The sequence below is a fragment of the Maniola hyperantus genome, chromosome 9 (assembly GCF_902806685.2).
Source record: "Maniola hyperantus chromosome 9, iAphHyp1.2, whole genome shotgun sequence".
NCBI classification, from domain to species: domain Eukaryota; kingdom Metazoa; phylum Arthropoda; class Insecta; order Lepidoptera; family Nymphalidae; genus Maniola; species Maniola hyperantus.
Window position 1 is genome coordinate 8,521,984 of NC_048544.1, and position 19,211 is coordinate 8,541,194.

Below are 19,211 nucleotides of genomic sequence, written 5' to 3' on the forward strand. Positions count from 1 at the left end.
TCTAGTCGGAACACCGTCGTCGATGGGAGTTGATTCCACAGTTTGCATGTGCGTGGAAAGAAGGATCTTGCACAACGGACGGTCGACGTGCACCAGACACCCACCCAGTGGTGAGGGTGAAATTGCTTGTCTAGCTCGGAAATGAAAATGATCAATTTCAAATGTTGAATTTCATACCTACACCTAAAATAATTATGTTGTTCACAACTATGTACCTACGGAACCCTAAAAGAGCGAGGCCTGCATTGATTTATTATAGTTAATAAATCAATGGAGGCCTGACTTGCACTTGGCCAGATTTTACTTCCTTGGGAGGCAGGGCCTCACATGGGTTTATAAATAGGTAAATAGGTAGGTACCTATGTTTTTAAAATTAATAAAGATTATTATTATTTACTAACAAAAATTATTCTAGGTACCTGGACTGGACTGGTCCTTAAAAAATATGATCTATAGAAAGTTGTTATCAAGGTAGATATGGGTAGGTACGCAACGTGTTTTGTTTATGTCATGAGCGGGTGAGAACGCGCAGGGAAGTAGAAGTCAGCTGTATTTTGAAGGGTTCTGTACCCGAATGGTGCCAACGGGATCCTATTTAGCCTCCGCTGTCCATCCGTCCGTCCATCCGTATGTCTGTCAGCAGGCTGTATCTCGTTAATCGTAATAAGAGTTGAAATTTTCACAGAATGTGTATTTCTATCGCCGCTATAACAAGAAATAATAAACATTTCAAAATGACCGCCATAAAAATTTGAAAAAATTAAAGAATGTTATTTTTTCCTGTATGATGGTAGGTACATGCCGCCCTTAGTGTGCGAGTTTGACTCGCACTTGGCTGATTTTCTATTCCGTGTATCACACAATATGATATTATATCGCAATTAAAATTGTTTCTTTTATTAATTACTTAGGTACTTGACTTAGGTAGGCCAGGGCCTGGGGTACCAGCCAGGTAACCTCCCCGTGTGCCTGAGTGTCGCAAGTCCCTTCCGAGGGAAGAGCAGCGCTTGGGCTGGTGTACCCTGGTAACATGGTTAACAATTTTTCTTCCTGGGATATTGTTAGCCATGGCTAATTGACCTGGCAGGGAGGGGGTGTGGTCCGCGCGTCCCTCTGAGTGAGCAGAGGGCGCAGTAGATGCACCCATGGGGCATCTAGCCCCAGGAGCGAAGGGTGTAGCTGTGGCAGGTGGTTGGTGATGAGTGTATCATCACCCATCCAAACACTGGCTGCCCCATGGTCTCTCACCTGCCCAGTTTGGTGACGGGCGAGGGAGATGTTGAGGATGGGGAACGAGGAGAGGGAATGGCCCTCCCCCGAGCCCTAGCCCTCGTGAGGATCTGTGGATGATGGACACGGGGCGGTCCGTCGCTCATAATGTGGTCCTCGGGTTGGTTGGCGTGCTGTGGTTCCGGAATGCCACTAACGGTGTTTGGGAGCACGTAGTGTCCCAGTGGTGGGTCTGCTGCGGCGGACGTCCGCTGGCGGAGTAACGAGGCGTTGTTGGTCCCTTGTGTTCCGTCGTTAGCGTTCGTGGAACTTCGTGAGGTTTTTAGTCGGTAGGAGTCCGACATAACCACACCCGTGGCCGGTGGTATCCATGATGGATTTTCCTCACGAGAAAAAAAAAAGGTATAGGCTAGGGCCCTAGGACACAATATTTATGGAGAGTAAAATAACATACCATCCTTATTCTGTGGCTAGAGTATATAGCATGTACCTATGTAATGATTAAAAACCTGTTAGGTACCTACTACCCACTATATGTACAACATAATATATCGGTAGGTACCTACCTATTTAGATATTGATTAAAATATAAATTTTACTCACCGTTAAAGTCCATGTTTTCACCAATAATAATCTAATACTTAATTTAAGTAAATCAAAATATAGTTAGGTCCTTTGTTGGTAAACAGATAGGTTTCAAGAAGCGTCATTAATAAAAATAATAAAAAGTTGAATCGATAGTCGAAGTTGCAGACCGAATCATTCGCGAACCGAGACAAACCAACCGTCGGATCAAACACTTAACCATAACTGAATGGGATATGATCCGATAAGATATTTTATCCGGCTAAAAAAATTCCACGTCGTCGCGTCGTGATTAGACCTTTAACAATTTACCTACTTACTTCGAATATATAGATGCTATGGACATGGAGGTTGGTAAATACCTAAGTACCTACTTTTAACTTTGTTCAAGGTATGTTAGGGTTCCGTACCTCAAAAGGAAAACGGAACCTTTAAGAACCCTAGAGGGCACTTCCCGTTGACCTAGAATCATGAAATTTAGCAGGTAGGTACTAGGTAGGTCTTACAGCACACGTAAGGGAGAATCCGAAAACCGTGAATTTGTGGTTACATCACGAAAAAAATTAAAATGTGTTCATGAACAAATAATTAGTACCGTTAGTACCTAACTATTTTCATCTTTCAAAGTAAGATTACTATACCGAGTGGAAAATCATATGAAAGAGCTTTACTTGTAGATTCTAAAACAGACTTACTTATTTTTATGCTAAATAGTTTTTGATTTATTGTACAAAATGTCGAAAAATACGACTGCAGTATGAATATGAAACCCTCCGTTCATAGGTCTATGCAATGAGCAGGTATATTCACTACGTTTTATATGGATGATATCGGTAGTCGATCCGGCATCTCTGTAAAGACCTCGACACAGCCCATTGCCCAAGTTTCCACCGAATCTCTCATAGTCCACAACACGGTGCTTTCACTTCGAACAAAACCATGGAAGTATGAAATGATATAGTTCGTACGCCAACCGGTAGGGGGCGCTAATAATACGTTGTAGTAACGTAAATGCCAAAGTTTGTATTCTAGGTCCATGGCATTGTCCATGGCCAAAGCAATGTCTAGCATTGCCATCACACTTAAAAAGAATAATTTTGGACAAAAAACAAAAGTGTGCAAATATGGGACGCAATGCGGTAAGGGGTTAACACAGAAAATGGCGGCGCTTGTTCATAGTAAACAGCTGTCATAAGTCATAACATAAGATTAGGTTAATTATTTACAAGAAAAACAAGTACCTACTTACGCTCGCACAGCAAATGGCGGATTGTGCCCATAGAGTAATATAGACTGAATTGTGCCGAAACCCTGTTTTTATAGATATGTTGAAATGTAGTGTTGACTTGTCACACACTTATGAAAATTTCGATAAGCTTGAGCTAGTTTCCGATCCGCTATTTTCTATAGGACATTAGGGCAACTCTTTATATCTCTATGATTGATCTACGTAGTGTTTATAATATACTCTTTGATGTACGTAGTGGTTACATACTCTTTGATTGATCTGTGGTCGTGAAAAATGTGCAAATATTTTGATTGGATTCACTTAAAACTTTATTCTACAAAACCGGTGAACAAAATTATATTATAATGAAATGTCATGTGCCTGGCCCAAATGTTAAAGGTTTATTTTTATTTTGTTTATATCAGAAGGTACAGTTGTACTATTTTGTTTGATTTGACTAACCAAATAAATATTTAGTTTTAGGAAGGACAATACATGCTTTGTCAAGATTTGGCGATGAATTATATTTAGAATCTCTTCCAGATTCTGTACTTTTAAGAACCTTAAATACTGCCGAAAGTGCATATGCTATGATAAAATTCAACAAGAATTTTTTCTCTTACTTCAACTACAACTTCTATTCAACTGAAGATAATGAAGGTTTGAAATGTAAAATATCAATGAAGTCTGCGCTTAATGCCTTTAAATCTCCAACACACATGGATAAACAAGTAGAAAACCTTGAAATCAAGTTAGATGCAGATTCTTGTAAATTAATCTTTCAACTTAAATGCAAGCATGGTATTGTCAAGACATACTATGTATCAATATTAGATTGCAAAGCTATGCAATCAGCTGTTTATACCAAAGATCTTGTGCCAAACAGGTGATTTTATTAATAACCAACATGAAATTATTAGCATAGAATATAATATAATACAATAGCTGAATGCTATTGTATTCTCAATATTTTAATAATTTATAACTAGCTTTTAAAATAAAACTATTCAGGCACCTCATTTATTTCAATATTTTAGGATAACATCTTCCCAACGATTACTTTCTGAGGCTCTTGGAAATTTTCAAAGTTCTGATGACCAAATGACACTAGAAGCGTCAAACCAATCACTGATTTTACGTAATTATGAAGATGCTAATGTTGACTTAACAAAAATAATAAGAACTCAAATAAACTTAAAGCCATCAGAGTTTGACAGTTACACAATTGGGGCTGAAACCACTATTACATTCACACTCAAAGAGTTTCGAGCTTTGTTAGCTCTTGCTGAAGCACTAAGTCTGCCTTTACAGTTACATTTTGAGACAGCAGGGCGACCTGCAGTATTCATCGTACATAATGGCACAACTTTTGAAGCACACTTTGTATTGGCTACCTCTAAACCTGAAACTGCAACACAAGCTTCTACACAGAACCATTCACGGACAGATAAAAAACGAAGAGAAATCAATGAATCAGTAGGTTCAACAAAAAAGAAACCTCACTTAGATATAGACATATCTGCATGCTTAGATGAAGATTCACATTTATTCAATTATATTGATATTCCTGAAGAAAGGAATGTGAGAGCAGAAAAAAATTGTACAGATGGGACTGGTGGAGAAAAAGCAAATGATAATGGATTAGAAGAAAATATAGATGGTGATATTCCTGGGTCACCTACTTCTAGAATAAAAATTAAGTCTGCATTCAAAAGATGTTTTGAAAACACATTTGACCCAAGAAGTATAGAGCGTGTAATATTAGCTGAAAATTCAGATAGTGATTAAATTTTGTAAAATATTAACTGGATGAAAATATGTTTTGTAAGATATTACTTAGTTGTCCTTTTAGAAGGAAAATAAAACATTTTCACTGCATTATGATTTTATAGTAAAAATATACAAGTAAATACTGTACATGCTTTTCACAAAATCAATATTTCAGGGCATAATTAATAGGTATTATAAACATTTGAAATTTAAATATTACATCATTTATTTTAAAGGGCAAGTTATTCCAATCTACAGAGGAACCATTGGTAGTACTGATATTGGATCTAGAATTATATATTTTAGTATTCATATTAACAATATGGAAAATATATATTCCATTTTATTGAAAAATCTAATCATCAATGTATTCATATTATGTCACACCTGTTTTATAATATTAACTTGTCATTAAAAATTATAATCAGAGCCTTTGTCATGTAGTGCAAAATATGGGCAAGGTTATATTTTATAAAGAGGTATTTTTACAAAACTTGCATTTATTATTTGAAATAATGTTTAGAATATATTTATCACTAAGTTAGCATTCATTATCCAGAAAAAAATATTTGCTATCATTATTTTCCACAATACAGTAAATACATTTATAACTGCAAAAATATGGTAACTAAAATTTACAGGAAAAATTGCAATGTCTAAAATATACACTTCCAGCAACTAACAAATAATGATTAAATTAATGTATCAATTTGGTTTTACTATTAGGAGATCGACAGTGTATATGAACAAATGCAGATTTCTTTTCTGTAAAAAAAATTATCATACACCATTTTTAACCGACTTCAAAAAAAGGAGGAGGTTCTCAATTCGTCGGAATCTTTTTTTTAATTATTATAACAATAGCTAGCTAACATGTCTTAAAAAAGATGAAAAAGACCTCAAGTTCTACCTTTAATTTATTATTTATAAAATACGGCAGCGATACCATTGTATTACAATAATTATTTAAAATCAATTTCAATATTGTCTCTGGCCCGGGTGGTGGGGCATACACTGAGTCGTGGTGAGGCTTCGCAACATGCAAAGACATTTCTAACTTTACCACCAAACACTCACTATCCAAATAAATAAATAAAAAGGGCACTGTTATTTAAGAACAATCCTCTTGGCTCTTTCTCACACACTGTGCTACTTTTCTTTTAAACTCCGAATATGATTCTCTCCATTCTTTCTGTAAAAAGAAACAGAATGAGCACACTGCTACTAATATTCAGTTTGTTTTGGCGCTAGGTGTGTGCAACCTAATGTTAAATCATAAATTGTCAATTGAATGTTTGTGGCCTGCGTCATGTGGCCCTTTTCCATCATGACTATCTGTTGTTAATTTTTTCTCAATCCTAAAAACAATCTTCTTGACTTTTCCTAACACATCTGGCAACTTTCTTTTTGAAATCCGAATACCTCTCTCTCCATTCTTTCTGTGAATATAAATAAACATGATTATGAGTACATCAAATGATATGTTATTCATGTAGTTAAATTAGCATCATGAGAATAACAGCTAATATAGATAAAGATGATAATAGTAGAAGTATTGACAATACAAATATAATGTGACATGCTGTGTTTCTCCAGTCCTTTACATCAAAATCAATTCAACGATGAGCAATGAAGAGGTAACTATAGACACATTTTTGCATTAAAAATGACAGAAAAGAGGAATTTATTTTAAATGAAATGATAGCAATATGTCACAAAAATTTTGCTTCTAAATAAGTTACAGTATATTGGCATTAAAAAAATAAACTGAATGACCTCACCAGAGTGTACTAATAGTGTTTTAATAGTTTATGAGCATAGGGGTGCATGTTAATATATTATCATGAAGAAAGAACCGACATTAATGTAAATAACGTCATCTACAAGGAAAACATCGTAACTCATTCTTGTCAACTTTACGGGACAGCACATCATTTAAAAAGTCATTTGGCAATTTCTGCTAAGACTTGAGTAAAAAAACCTTGCAAACTTGAAATAACAGGGGTAGATTTCATCAATAGTATAACTATGATTTTATTATAAAATAACGATTTATGCCTTTTTGTGACTTATGATTAAATCACATTACAAATTCAGATCATTGAATTGTATACAATTGTATAATGTTTAGTGTTAAACATGTTGAGCCAAAACAAAAATAGGTGATCTCTGAGATAATATGCTGCCAAATGTTATTCTATCTAAAATATTTGGCGGGCACAAAAACAATTCGTAACTCTAGATACCCTTTTTGTGGCCTCAGTAGACCGTTACCAGAGCCTTATTTACAATTTTTTCCACATTTTCAATCTGCAGTTCTAAGGAAATTGATACATGGGTGTAAGACCTAAAAAATATTTTCTCTCAAAATCGCCAAAAACTGTGTTACAACACTCTTCCTTGCAGGTGTTTATAATATGACAACAGTTTTAGTAAGTTTAATGCAGCAATATTGGGATTATGATCAGCAGATAGTTTCACAATATTATGAATAAAATAACACTGCAATTAATAAAATATAAAAATGTAAACTTTATACACGAAAGCAATATAATATGGCGCACAAAAATTCAACTTTGTCTTTGCAACAGTTTTGACTTGGGCCTAAGAAAATTCTCCTAGTTGGCATGGCAATAAATACACTTTCATATTCTTGATATGGAAGACAAAACTGTAGCAGAGATAAATGTTTGAACATCTTCCCTTATATTATTGGAGTTACTTTACATTTAAAATCAGAAGCATTTTACTTACTGCAGCATCAACATTAGCAGGACTTTCATCATTTGGGTCTGCCAACATGGAAATAACACTAATGAGAATTGTTTCAACTGTATGTACAGGTAGCCATCTCTCAGAGGCTTTCTCGTAGCCCCATTTGTCATCACCTGGCTCATGCAATATTGATATGCAGACATCTCCATTCTTTTCAACTGAAATTAATGTAAATATTGAATATTTAGAAAATAAATACTAATTTTGATCGCAACTTTATTTTAAAGTATTCATTTATTATTCTTACCAATGTAATTAAAGAAAAGGACAGATAACCTTAATTTAATTTAGGACTGTCAAAGCAAGTTAAAAGTGCCAGTGTGGCTCATTCCGTTGTACACAATCTCTAAACTAAACTAAAATGACATGTCTAAATCTATTGCTATCCCTTTCATAATGTTGCTTGCGGAAAAGGATAGCACTAGATTTAGACTTGTTAACGGAACGTAACGCAACGTACAACGCTCTACAAAGCTGAAATGTCTTTCTATAGGCCAATGTAAATAACTTTTTACCGCGTACTATATTTAGTTTTATTGTTCACATTTTAGTCTGCTTACCAGTGTTAACCAATATCACTAAAGCTTCAGTACAAACCTAGCCTGCATATTATGAACCATCTGCGAATTATAATTAATGGAAGCTCTGCCTGTCTGCTAGCTTTTCACGGCCCATTTGGTTAACCAATTTTGACAAAATTTGGTGGGATAGTTGGCATCCCGGGGAAGGACAGGCCACTTTTTGTATCAAAGCGTGGGTTTTTAAAAATCCTAAATCCACACTTGCATCGCTGTGTGGCACAAACAGAACTTTTGTATGAAACCGAATGCGGCAAAAATTACGCGATTCAACTCAAAAATACACTTGTTAGGCGGAAGCTTTGGAAAATCAGTGAGTTCCCACAAGATTTTTTAAAATCCAAAACTTGTGCAGACAAAGCTGCTGGCGCCATACTTACATATAAAATGTATAAATCTTATAGCAAATCATAACAATATACCCAATACAAGAAATTGTCGACTCAGAATGGAAAGGATTTAAAACTTATACATAGTGGGCTTCAAGCCACAGAGGTGTATCCCCACTAAACCCTTATTTTTCAGGAGATGCAAGTAACATTTTTGTTGAAACAACAATACTTCAAAATCAAAAGTATTTCAACAGTTTCTTAAAAGAGTAGTTTACCCAGCATTATGATAAATTAGAAGTCTCTTGGTAATATTGGAATCAAATCTGATGCACGTTTGGTTAAATATGCCAGCGCCCCTAATGCTGGAAGCCTGTGACATGTTTTTCAGATAGAACACATTTTAGATCTCTTAAATAATTAACATTCTTCCTGATAGTATAATTGATCTAGAGATAGGAGAGATAGGAGATCATAATATATCTGCTAATTATTATATAGTATATTGTGGCTAATTCAGTTGTACACAATCTCTAAACTAAAATGGCACGTGTAAATCTATTCCTATCCCTTTAATAATGTTGCTTGCGGAAAAGGATAGCACTACACCTGTTAATTTAGTTTAGAGATTGTGTAGGAGAGAATCGGCCCCATTATCTGCTTAGTTTTAGAGTCAGAAATAACTCTTAAAGATAATCATCATCATAATCATCAGCAACCTATCAAGGACTCCCTACTGAGCACAGGTCTACTCTCAGAGAAGGGCTCTAGGCCATAGTCCACCATGCTGGCCTGATGCAAATTGGTTGGCTTAAAGTTAATCCATACTTCCATACTAATATTATAAATGCGAAAGTGTGTCTGTCTGCTAGCTTTTCACGGCTCAACCTTTCAACCGATTTTGTCGAAATTTGGTACAGAGATAGCTTACATTCTGGGGAAGTTACTACTTTTTATCCTGGAAAATTGAAGAGTTCCCACAGGATTTTTAAAAAGCTAAATCCACGCAGACGAAGTCGCGGGCATCATCTAGTATAATATATTATTTTATAAGTTGATTATTACTCACTGTTTGGATGCCATATTTCAGTAACAAATTTCATCCTAGGTGGTCTCAAAGGATACTCTTTTGGAAAATGTAAATGTGCTTTGAAGAACCCACCCTCACTGCAAATTAAATTGAAATTTTAAGCACAATATTATAAGATTTAATAGTATTAATTGTGTAAATTCTTTTCAATAATAAATATCAAATCTTCAATAACCAAATATAGATTGTGACCAGTCAAAATTATGCTACTTTTAATAGGCAACTAACAAAACATAAGTTTAATCAAAGTTGTTCACTTACTATAATGTATCTGGAGGACCAATAATGAGCACCTCCCATCTGTATATATCATTGTCATCTATCAACCCAGCAGAAAAGCCTTCCACTGGATTTTTGTTCAATTCTGAAATGTGATAAGTAGTTGCTGAATCATAAGAATACAAAAGTATCGTAATCACACACGATTTAAAAACGTAATATGAACCATTGCCAAGAATTAACTTAAATGCCTCATTATTTGTCTTTGGCAACCAGTGCCCGTCACTGCAGTGGATATTGATTTTATTTGCACTTATTTATATTTCCTTTGGTGAAACCATGAATTCGTGTAGACTTACCTTCTAGCAATATAGTAAATGAACTATTAAATTCAGTCTTTAAATTCGACCCAGTAAGGTCAACGATTGCGCGAAGAGTTAGGTATGCCTGAGGCTGAAGAAATGATTGTCCAAAAACTTATCTGACTATTGAATACACATACCTGCTAATTGCTTTTTTAATAAAAGCGAAGACTGTGGCTCTGACATTAATTACAATTAAGAAATGTACCCTGACGACACGAAACAAATAATTTTTCCACAAAAGATGGCTGGCTGAATTTATGCAGGTTGTGAAACATATGAGCCGTGCTACTTGCTAGTTCTTGTTTCCGGTGTGCCAACTGCCAAAGCCATGACTTGACAGGATTCATACGTTTATTAGTCTATGGGGAATGCAGCGATAATCTGTGAAACAGACAATCTTGGTCATAGCCCACGGGTAACTTTAGAAATGTGTGTAAGTCTGAGATAGGTCACGAGATATAGGTAGACCCACAGTAGACCAAAATGTCATGAAAAATACGAAAATTGAATACCTACTAAAATTAACAACACTGTAATAATATCACAATTTAAATCTAAAAAAAACAACATAAAATGAATTTAAACAATTGAACTTAAAAATTACAGATCGAAAATATCATCTAAACCACCGCAACGAGGCAGGGTGCCCAGAACACTGGCAGCGTTACCTCGTTGAATGGCCAGACTAATATGCTGACCGAGGTAACTGCCAGCCCTCCGGTCCCCCGTGGATTCCGCGAGACGGGATGAACGGTCCTTAAAAAAGGATCTAGCATCCTCACCCCACGAACCCATGGTCTCCACCCCAAAAGGCACAAATATGAAACTATATTCTATATTCTCATATTTGCGCCTCTTGGCCCTTTCTGCCTTAGTCTGTGGCCTTAGTAGCCGCCGCTCCGGCCACTGTATGTACGACACAACACTGTACCTATGTATCGTAGATATAGTAATCAAGCTAGACAAAGGAACGTTTGCTTTCTTATTCACACTAAAAAGAGAGCACAGATAAAGTTACTAATGTGATAAACAGAGACGCAGCTAACATATTTTTTGTCCCTTATTGTGTAACCGATTTTTTTACATATACAGTTGATACAAGGAATACAACTTTAGTAGCAAAACAAACTTTGAGAATTCGTGGCGTCATTGTAACTATTTCTCATTAGTTATTTACTTGTTTTCACATAAAAACGTTTAATACAAATATTGTTGATCGGTTATTATTAACAAATTGACTACTAAACAATGGTAATAATTGTCGTGATATTCATCGTTACGTCGTGCTATCGCTATCTCATACGAGGTTACACAGTACTTACATCTACCAATTATTCTATCAACGACTGGAAACGTCAAAAAATGTTGACGAATTAAAAATTCGAGTATATATAGAGCAGAGTTAACAGCTAAGAAATATAACTATCTATGATGCTATGATAACACTGGTAACAGTGCGCCTGCTACTATCTCTATGGCCTGCTCGTTTTAGTCACAAATCTGTAGACAGAATAGTTATCAAATAGTTTTGAGAGATAATAAATTAGTATATTATCTATGGATAATAATTAAAACAAGTATATTAAAAATTACTTCGTTTATTTCGTTGCAAACATTGCAATTATTATTGTATTAATTATATTTTATGCAATTAGAACAATCATGCATAAGAGTCTGTTTTTAATTTCTTTACTTCAGGCTCTAATGGCTCACCATTGATTTGCAGTTTTTTCCGCTTATTTTTCTTTTTCTTTCTCGACCTTAGACCATTTGTTTTAATAGGGTTCTCAGTACTCTCGTGTTTAACTTTGATAGTCTTGACTGATGCCAGAGAATCCAACATTGATTTCAAATCTGTTTCAATTTTATATTTTTGGTGGAATATATCCATTATTTGGAGTAATTTCTTCAATTTCGCCACGAAATGAAATTTCATTTCTACTTCGTTTTCCGACTTTAATAATTTTGCAAACTCTTCATGGAAATATTTCACAATATTCGAAATTTCATTTATAGTTGCTTCTGAAGAAGGTTTACACCTATTCAACGTTTGGTAAAATCCAATTAATAAATGAACGCCCTCATTGCGTCGAAACTGTCTCACAGTATTATCAAAAACATTTTTGATTAGAATAGGTATTAATTTATACTTTCCTTCCCATTCTGTTTGCAAGACATTATGGAAAAAAATAATAGGAAGCAAACAATTGCGATTACGGAAATAGTTTTCCAAAGATACTTTGAAAGTTTCAACAATTGGCGATATGCGTTTCTGCTTTTTTGGCGATTTGGAAACTTCTGCATCAAGTTTTTGTGAGCAATGAATAATAAACACAGCAAAAAAAGTTATTATATCTCCAAGTGCTTGGTACATAAAATGAGACCTTTCGCCTTTATCAATGATAGATTTCAAATAATCTTCTAATATTTTAACAGTAACATCACCTGTAGAAGTAAATTTTCTGATTGTAGTAAGACTTTTTACAGTTTTCCTAAGTCTATTTTCCAACTCTTTAAACTGATTGTCTTGCATACAGAATTCAAGACATCTAGTTAAAGGAACAATCATTCCTAAACATATATCCATTGCAGGGGCCTTCTCCAAGTATATGTCTATTAGATCCAGCACTCTTATTCTAAAATCTGCTAAAGATTTCTTATTTTTGCGATCTTTTTTAGATTTTTTATTTTTGCCTTGATGAAATTGCTTAAAAGCGTCTGCTAGAGCATCATCGAGTTTTTTACCTTCTTCTTCAGTTAGCATGTCTGCATCTGCACTTTCTGTGTCAGTGTCTGGAGCAGCTGCTGTGCCTAATGCTTTTTGAACTGCAAGGCGAAGTTGGTCAGGCGTACTAAGATCATCATCTTGATCTTCATCCTCCATTTCGCTATCACTGTCGTCACTAACTTCACCATTAGGTTCTGTATTTTCGTCAGCTTCTAGCTCAGCCACTTCTGATGTATCATCATCTTCTTCCTCTTCCGATTCACTATCTCGAGTAAGAGGGTTAGCTTCACTGTCTGGGTCTAAGACTGACACAATTTGACCAATACTTGAAGGGGTTAAATATTCCCAAAGAAGTCTGAAAACACATTGGACAACAGATCGAAGTACACTAGATTCAATTGACAAAACAGATAGTAAGACTTCCACCATTACTTCAATCCATTCCGGTTCATCGTTTATGGAACTATCCTCAAGTTTACTGTGTTTTTTCAATTTTTTTTTATAATGGTTATAGCAACTCTTTAGTTCTATAATAGAACTTCGCGCAATCTTAACATGGGTAGGCTCAGAAAATAAAAAGAGGCCTAGTTGATATAGTAAAATAAGGAAAACCTTATCCACTTTTGATTTAGGTTCTTTTTTTTCTATTTTTTGACAGACTTCTGTAAGCATTTCCCAACACTCCATATTCTCTTTTGGAAATTGTTTTTCAAGTTTTTCCCTAACCTGATCTATTGTCATCTTATTGGATATGAATGTGTTAAGTGAAGATAAAACTTCGACCAAAGTATTTACATTTGAGAAACGAGATGTGAAGCAGCGGTAAAAACTAGTCTTAATGGAACCTGCAAATAATAAAATGAGACATTATGGTCTAATATCATAAACTAGCTATTCCTAAGACTGTCCGCTTGTCTTAAAAAACTTAAACCCATGCGGATTTCATTTTTCGAAATTTTTTATTATATTGAAATTTTGCAGAATTCTCTTTTTTTAGTTTTAGTTATGGAGAAAACCTACATACAAAATTTCAAATTTGTAGATCCACCCGTTTAGACCTTACCTTGTCTTTCAGTAAGTTAAAATAAGTACTGTTTTATAGTTTGATAAATAAATCAAATAATATGACAAACGAGGTATGTAGTACCAATAAGTGCCATAGCTTCTTTGATTGTCTAGTTCGATTTTTGTTGCTACTTGACAAACGTTCAACAGCTCTTCGAGTTCACAGAAGTTTTTTAAGATTAACTTTTGTGATTAGCTGGTTGCACATGGAGTTTTAAACAAATATTTTAAGTACTCATATCTTCCACTTGTATCATGCTATGAGGCGCATTTTTAGGGTTCCGTACCTCAAAAGGAAAAAAGGAACCCTTACAGGATCACTTCGTTGTTTGTCTCTTCCCTACTTCCCATTGACCTAGAATCATGAAATTTGGCAGGTAGGTAGGTCTTATAGCACAAGTAAAGAAAAAAAATCCGACCGTGAATGTGGTAACATCACAAATAAAATGTGTTCATGAACAAATAATTACCTAGTATTTTCAATTTTCAAAGTAAGCTAAATATACCAAGGGGTATCATATAAAAGGGCTTTATCTGTGTATTCTAAAACAGATTTTTATTTACTTTTATGAATAATACTTTTTGATTTATCATGGAAAATATCGAAAAAATACCCGAGTAGGAACCCCTGGTGGAGTCTGACTTGCACTTGGTCGGCTTTTTTATACATCTACGTATCAGTCTTATAACCTCTATATTTACAATATTATGGATATTATCTAACACCTCACATAGATAGATAGATTTCACTTACAAATTTTATCATGAACATTACCTGCTAATTCACTACTGACTGCAACATTATCGTCTCCACCAATTTTGAAAAACCCAAAACACATCAAAAGTTGCATATATGTGATCTTGAAGTCTGTGTCATCTTTAACAGCTTCATGACTGACAATGAAAGAAATGAGCTCAGATGCTTTAACTTTTTCATTGTTATACCAATTCCTCTCTATATTTTCTTTAACAACTTTTTTTGAAGTATTTAAGAGGACTTTTTTTAAAACTTTAGCGATTTTTTTCAGTCCATCTGCATCTAAGTCTGCTATAATAGATTTAACAACAGTAGAGCCTGTGATTTCAGTAAAATTTATTTCACCAGGATGAAATAGTAACTTTTTAAGTGTAGCAACTCTAATTTTACTATCAACAGACATATTCTTCAGAGCTTTAGTTAAAGCAAGAAGCACCTCCTTTTGTTTCGTTATCATTATTTTGTTATCATCTTCGTCATCTCTCTTATTCCTTATTTTGCTTGCTGTCTGCAAGCCTTTAAACCAGTCCATGAACAATTTAAAAAAATTATCACTAAGCAAATCAGGTATTACTTCAACATTTTCTTGTAAATTAAGTAAAATTGAGTTCAATATGTTTAATGATACTAATTCTCTGTTTCTATTGTGTTTTACAAGGTATCCATCTATTTTATTCCAAAATAACTGAATATGTGGTGATTTAGCAATTTGAACTCCAATTTCCTTGTAGATGGGATGACTTACAGAATTAAAGTCAACTCCTGTCTGTAAAATAAATTAAAAGAACAGGTAAGTACCTATAATCATAATAGGGGTTACCGTTGTAACGTCGTGGTCACTTTGAATTAAAATTAAACTTGCATAGTCTGAGATTCATGATTAAAACTTTTTTTTACGCAAAAAATTTTAACATTTGAAAGAGCAACCGCCGAGTTTCTTGCTGGTTCTTTGCAATGGGAATATCATTCCAAACCAGTGGTAACCTATTTTGACAATTCAGAAGCACTTGCAAAAGTTTATTTGATTAAAAGTTCCATTCTATCCTAAAACAGATAGGTGTATTTTCTTAGAAAAAAGTGTTTGAATTTTTCAATATAAAATGGCAATTTCATACTTTAATCCCTATTATTATATTTTATATTACACTAACGGGAGCAGGAATGATGCTTGAAAATTATCTTACCATTAACTTTTCACATATATCATTGATATGATCTTCATGCAATATCTCAGGAACACCAATAAGTTTTCTTAGCTTTACTTTTTGGGGAAATTTTGCACTGACCAACATAAGGAAATATAGAGAATCCAACGTGTGGTCCTTAATATCCTTTTTATATTCCTGTTTTATGTTTGACCACACGATTGTAGCAAATTGGTCTTCATTTAGCTGTAAATTAAATATTTGTCAGTAAAGCATGTACAAAAAAGTTTAATAATAACACTTCTGCTCAAAATATATTTTTTCTTAATCAGGACAATATTCACCTACTGAATACAAATCTGGAATCATTTCCAAGTCATCATCATCATCGTCATCATCATCAACCAATAGACGTCCACTGCTGGACATAGGTCTCTTGTAGGGACTTCCACACACCACGGTCTTGCGCCGCCCGAATCCAGCGGCTCTCTGCAACTCGTCTGACTACCTAGTGGGGGGTCTTCCAATGCTGCGTCTTCCGGTGCGAGGTAGCCATTCCAGCACCTTGGGACCCCAACGTCTATCGGTTGTACGAACTATGTACCCTGCCCATTGGCACTTCAGCTTCGCAACCAGTTGCGCTATGTCCGTTACTCTAGTTCTCCTACGGATTTCCTCATTTCTGATTTGATCACGTAGAGAAACTCCAAGCATAGCTCTCTCCATCACCCACTGAGTGAGCTTTCTTACGAGACCCATAGTTAGCGACCATGTCTCGGATCCATATGTCATCACTGGCAACATGCACTGTTCAAAGACTTTGGTCTACAAGCACAGGAATTTTGGTCAAGACATCTCGAAGCTTCCTGAACACTGCCCAACCGAGTTGGATTCGGCGGTTGACCTCTTTCTTGAAATTGGACCTACCCAACTGGATTGTGTCCTAGGTATATATACTCGTCTACAATTTCGAGTGCAGAGCTCTCAAGTAAACAGCCTAAAATCGTACTCAAATTCAGTCTAATATTCATAATTTTAATCACTGAATACAAATTTGCAGTCATTTCCAAGCAAAACAGCCTTCAACTGTGTTTAAATTTAATTCAAAATGTTTGATTTCAACTTAAATACAACTCTAGTAAAATCTTATTTCATGCAATCACATTTTCCAGCTCCTCAGTTATCAGCTGATTGAGTTTATAAAATAATTACTAGCCGACCCACCTCTGTCTAGCTAGGCTTAGGTGGAATTTCTGAAAATCCTTCCGTGAGACAAGATCTAGTTTAGTGGAATTGGCTGGAATGGTACTAATATGGGCAGATCATCCATTCAATTAAGAACATAAAGGGTTTGAACATTTTTGTATGGAACCTGGCATACGTACAAGTTTGCTGTTTTGAAATAACCTCGTTTCGGTGGCCAGTGTACCCTGTAACCGTACCTGTGCAACCGTAAAAGAAAGTATTAATAATTTTGAACTCCAATATCTCAGTATCGATTGTAGTCACTTTGATTGACACATGTTTGAACATTGGCCGCTGAAACAAGGTTTTTTAGGTAGGTATCCCAGGCTCCATACAAAAATGTTCAAAACCTTTTTGTTCTTCATTGTGGCACACAGCTGTATGCTAGGCTATAACATTAGCTTTAAATGTTTACCTGATTAACCAAATCTAGCACAATGAGAGATGCTACAGTATGGAGATAATTTTTTTTATTGCTAGCAGTTTGTAAAAGCTGCATTACTTCTATTTGTTCTTCGTCTGAACTCTTCAACATCAGACCAGAACGGAACACAGCACAACACACTAATATCTGACCTAGAGCTACATCTCCAATTTCCTGAAAATTAATAAATGAGCAATTCTTTTAAACATTCTATTAAAATTAGTTGACACCAAACTACTTGACCATTCTGATTTTCTTTTTTGAGCCTGTACAATAAGCATAAAGCATTTTGCTTCAATCTGGAACATACACCCATAGCATTCTCTGATTCTGCTCCTTACCGCTTTTGGCTTCCCGCATGTAATGCTACTCATCACCACTTCAGAACATTCGAGAAGTCTTGCATCACTTGTACAGTAGTAGTAGGATGTGTCAAGCAAATAACTACTAAGTATAAAATGTACCAAGTTCAGAATCTTGATTTAAAGTTTGCAGCTGTTGTACACAAGAGAATTATAATAATAATATAAAAGTGAATCATCCAACAAGCTCAATCAAAAAGAAATATAATTTAAGCTCCCAGTTTTAGATGCAAAGGCCCATAATGTTCAACAACAACTACAGCTAGTCGAATGACAGAATGACTAGATACTAGATATAATGAGGTTACACATCTTCTTCACTCTGGGCTGGTTTCTGAACTTAAACGTTTCCGTCTGTTGTACGTGAGGTTACACATATTATGTGCCAATAAATTAGCCACTACAACTACTTTTCTTTTTTTAACATATGGGAATACTCAATGTAAAATGTCATATCATAGTTATTACATAAAACTATTTTAATGATATCCTAAAAACCCTCACTTTTATATCAACCTTACCAGTCTACTGTACCTGCTCTGAATTGTGAATACTCAAATAAGAAATTAAAGGAATATCTCACACTTTTAGAGGAGCCACTTGCGTGTAATTCCTTTTTTACTAAGTCTAACAACTGTGAAACAGTTATCTGGTTAAATCTAGTCAACATACACACTAGAGTGGCAAAATGTCCCATGCGCAGTTCTGGTACATTTGCACCGAGACTTCTTATCAATCTTTTTAAAGTGTATTGTAAATTCTTCTCATTCTGAAAACAAAAGAATTTTTTTTACTTATTTTTTTTTCTTTTATTTCAAACTAATAATTGTACATTTTCCGCTTCACATCCTGAAACTCTCTTGAGTTTATGTGGATGTTGCACATTCTTCTAATAGATACTGAACTAAGCTAGATAATGAAAGCATTGCGCTACTCTTTGCTAAATGTGCTTATTTACCTCATTTTCGTGAAGACGAGAAAATATTTTCAGGCCACCAGTTACTTTAAGACCATCTTTTGGTGATTTAAGAAAATCAAAAGCATCTAATAAAGAGGTTATCTCTTTAATAGATATTATCTCTTTTTGAGGATCATCTATACTACTTTCGGTGTTCATTTTGTTTAATTCATAATAATTCAATATTAATTTTATATCACATCACATTCACAAAACAAAGGAAAGGAACCAAGAAGTTAATGATAACCTCAAATTCCTCAAAAACATAAAAATTGATAAAAATGTGTACGAGTTCCATAGAATAGTAATTAGTAAAATTAAGACTTTTTCCAACTGCCTTTCCAGCTCTGGGTTCTTG

General features: G+C 34.8%; 4 protein-coding genes across 7 annotated transcripts in view; 1 reads left to right on the forward strand and 3 right to left on the reverse strand.

Annotated features, from left to right (window-relative positions):
* The window catches only part of LOC117985293 (uncharacterized), a 28,850-nt gene extending 25,740 nt beyond the window's left edge, over positions 1-3,110 (reverse strand). Inside the window, exon 1 of one of the 2 annotated variants that reach the window (XM_069500758.1) lies at positions 3,065-3,110. In XM_069500758.1, the coding sequence (XP_069356859.1) occupies positions 3,065-3,095 (31 nt within the window). In that variant the 5' untranslated portion in view covers positions 3,096-3,110. Of the gene's footprint in view, positions 1-1,833; positions 2,038-3,064 lie in introns of those variants that run through there. The other variant, XM_069500759.1, reaches the window with a different exon arrangement.
* Positions 3,111-3,279: 169 nt separating this feature from the next.
* On the forward strand, positions 3,280-5,573 carry Rad9 (cell cycle checkpoint control protein Rad9). Of its 2 annotated transcripts, none has more exons than XM_034972378.2 (3): positions 3,280-3,442; positions 3,527-3,929; positions 4,081-5,573. In XM_034972378.2, exons 1-3 carry the CDS (start codon positions 3,409-3,411, stop codon positions 4,829-4,831), a joined length of 1,188 nt encoding a protein of 395 aa, XP_034828269.1. In that variant the 5' UTR covers positions 3,280-3,408; the 3' UTR covers positions 4,832-5,573. The 2 variants fall into 2 exon arrangements, with proteins under 2 accessions (XP_034828269.1, XP_034828268.1); XM_034972377.2 differs by having other exon boundaries at positions 3,285-3,442; positions 3,521-3,929.
* Positions 5,574-5,712: 139 nt separating this feature from the next.
* Positions 5,713-10,501, reverse strand: LOC117985617 (ubiquitin-conjugating enzyme E2 G1). Of its 2 annotated transcripts, none has more exons than XM_034972389.2 (5): positions 10,307-10,501; positions 9,847-9,949; positions 9,565-9,662; positions 7,568-7,746; positions 5,713-6,005 (listed from the first exon to the last, which is right to left on the reverse strand). In XM_034972389.2, the coding sequence occupies exons 1-5, from the start codon at positions 10,350-10,352 to the stop codon at positions 5,925-5,927; spliced, it is 507 nt and encodes a 168-aa protein (XP_034828280.1). In that variant the 5' UTR covers positions 10,353-10,501; the 3' UTR covers positions 5,713-5,924. The 2 variants fall into 2 exon arrangements, with proteins under 2 accessions (XP_034828280.1, XP_034828281.1); XM_034972390.2 differs by having other exon boundaries at positions 5,713-6,252.
* A 1,246-nt stretch (positions 10,502-11,747) lies between these two features.
* Mybbp1A (MYB binding protein 1a) lies at positions 11,748-19,158 on the reverse strand. Its single transcript, XM_034972356.2, has 6 exons — positions 18,854-19,158; positions 18,479-18,664; positions 17,525-17,707; positions 15,904-16,110; positions 14,738-15,485; positions 11,748-13,742 (listed from the first exon to the last, which is right to left on the reverse strand). The coding sequence occupies exons 1-6, from the start codon at positions 19,010-19,012 to the stop codon at positions 11,830-11,832; spliced, it is 3,396 nt and encodes a 1,131-aa protein (XP_034828247.1). The 5' UTR covers positions 19,013-19,158; the 3' UTR covers positions 11,748-11,829.
* Between the last annotated feature and the right edge of the window lie 53 nt (positions 19,159-19,211).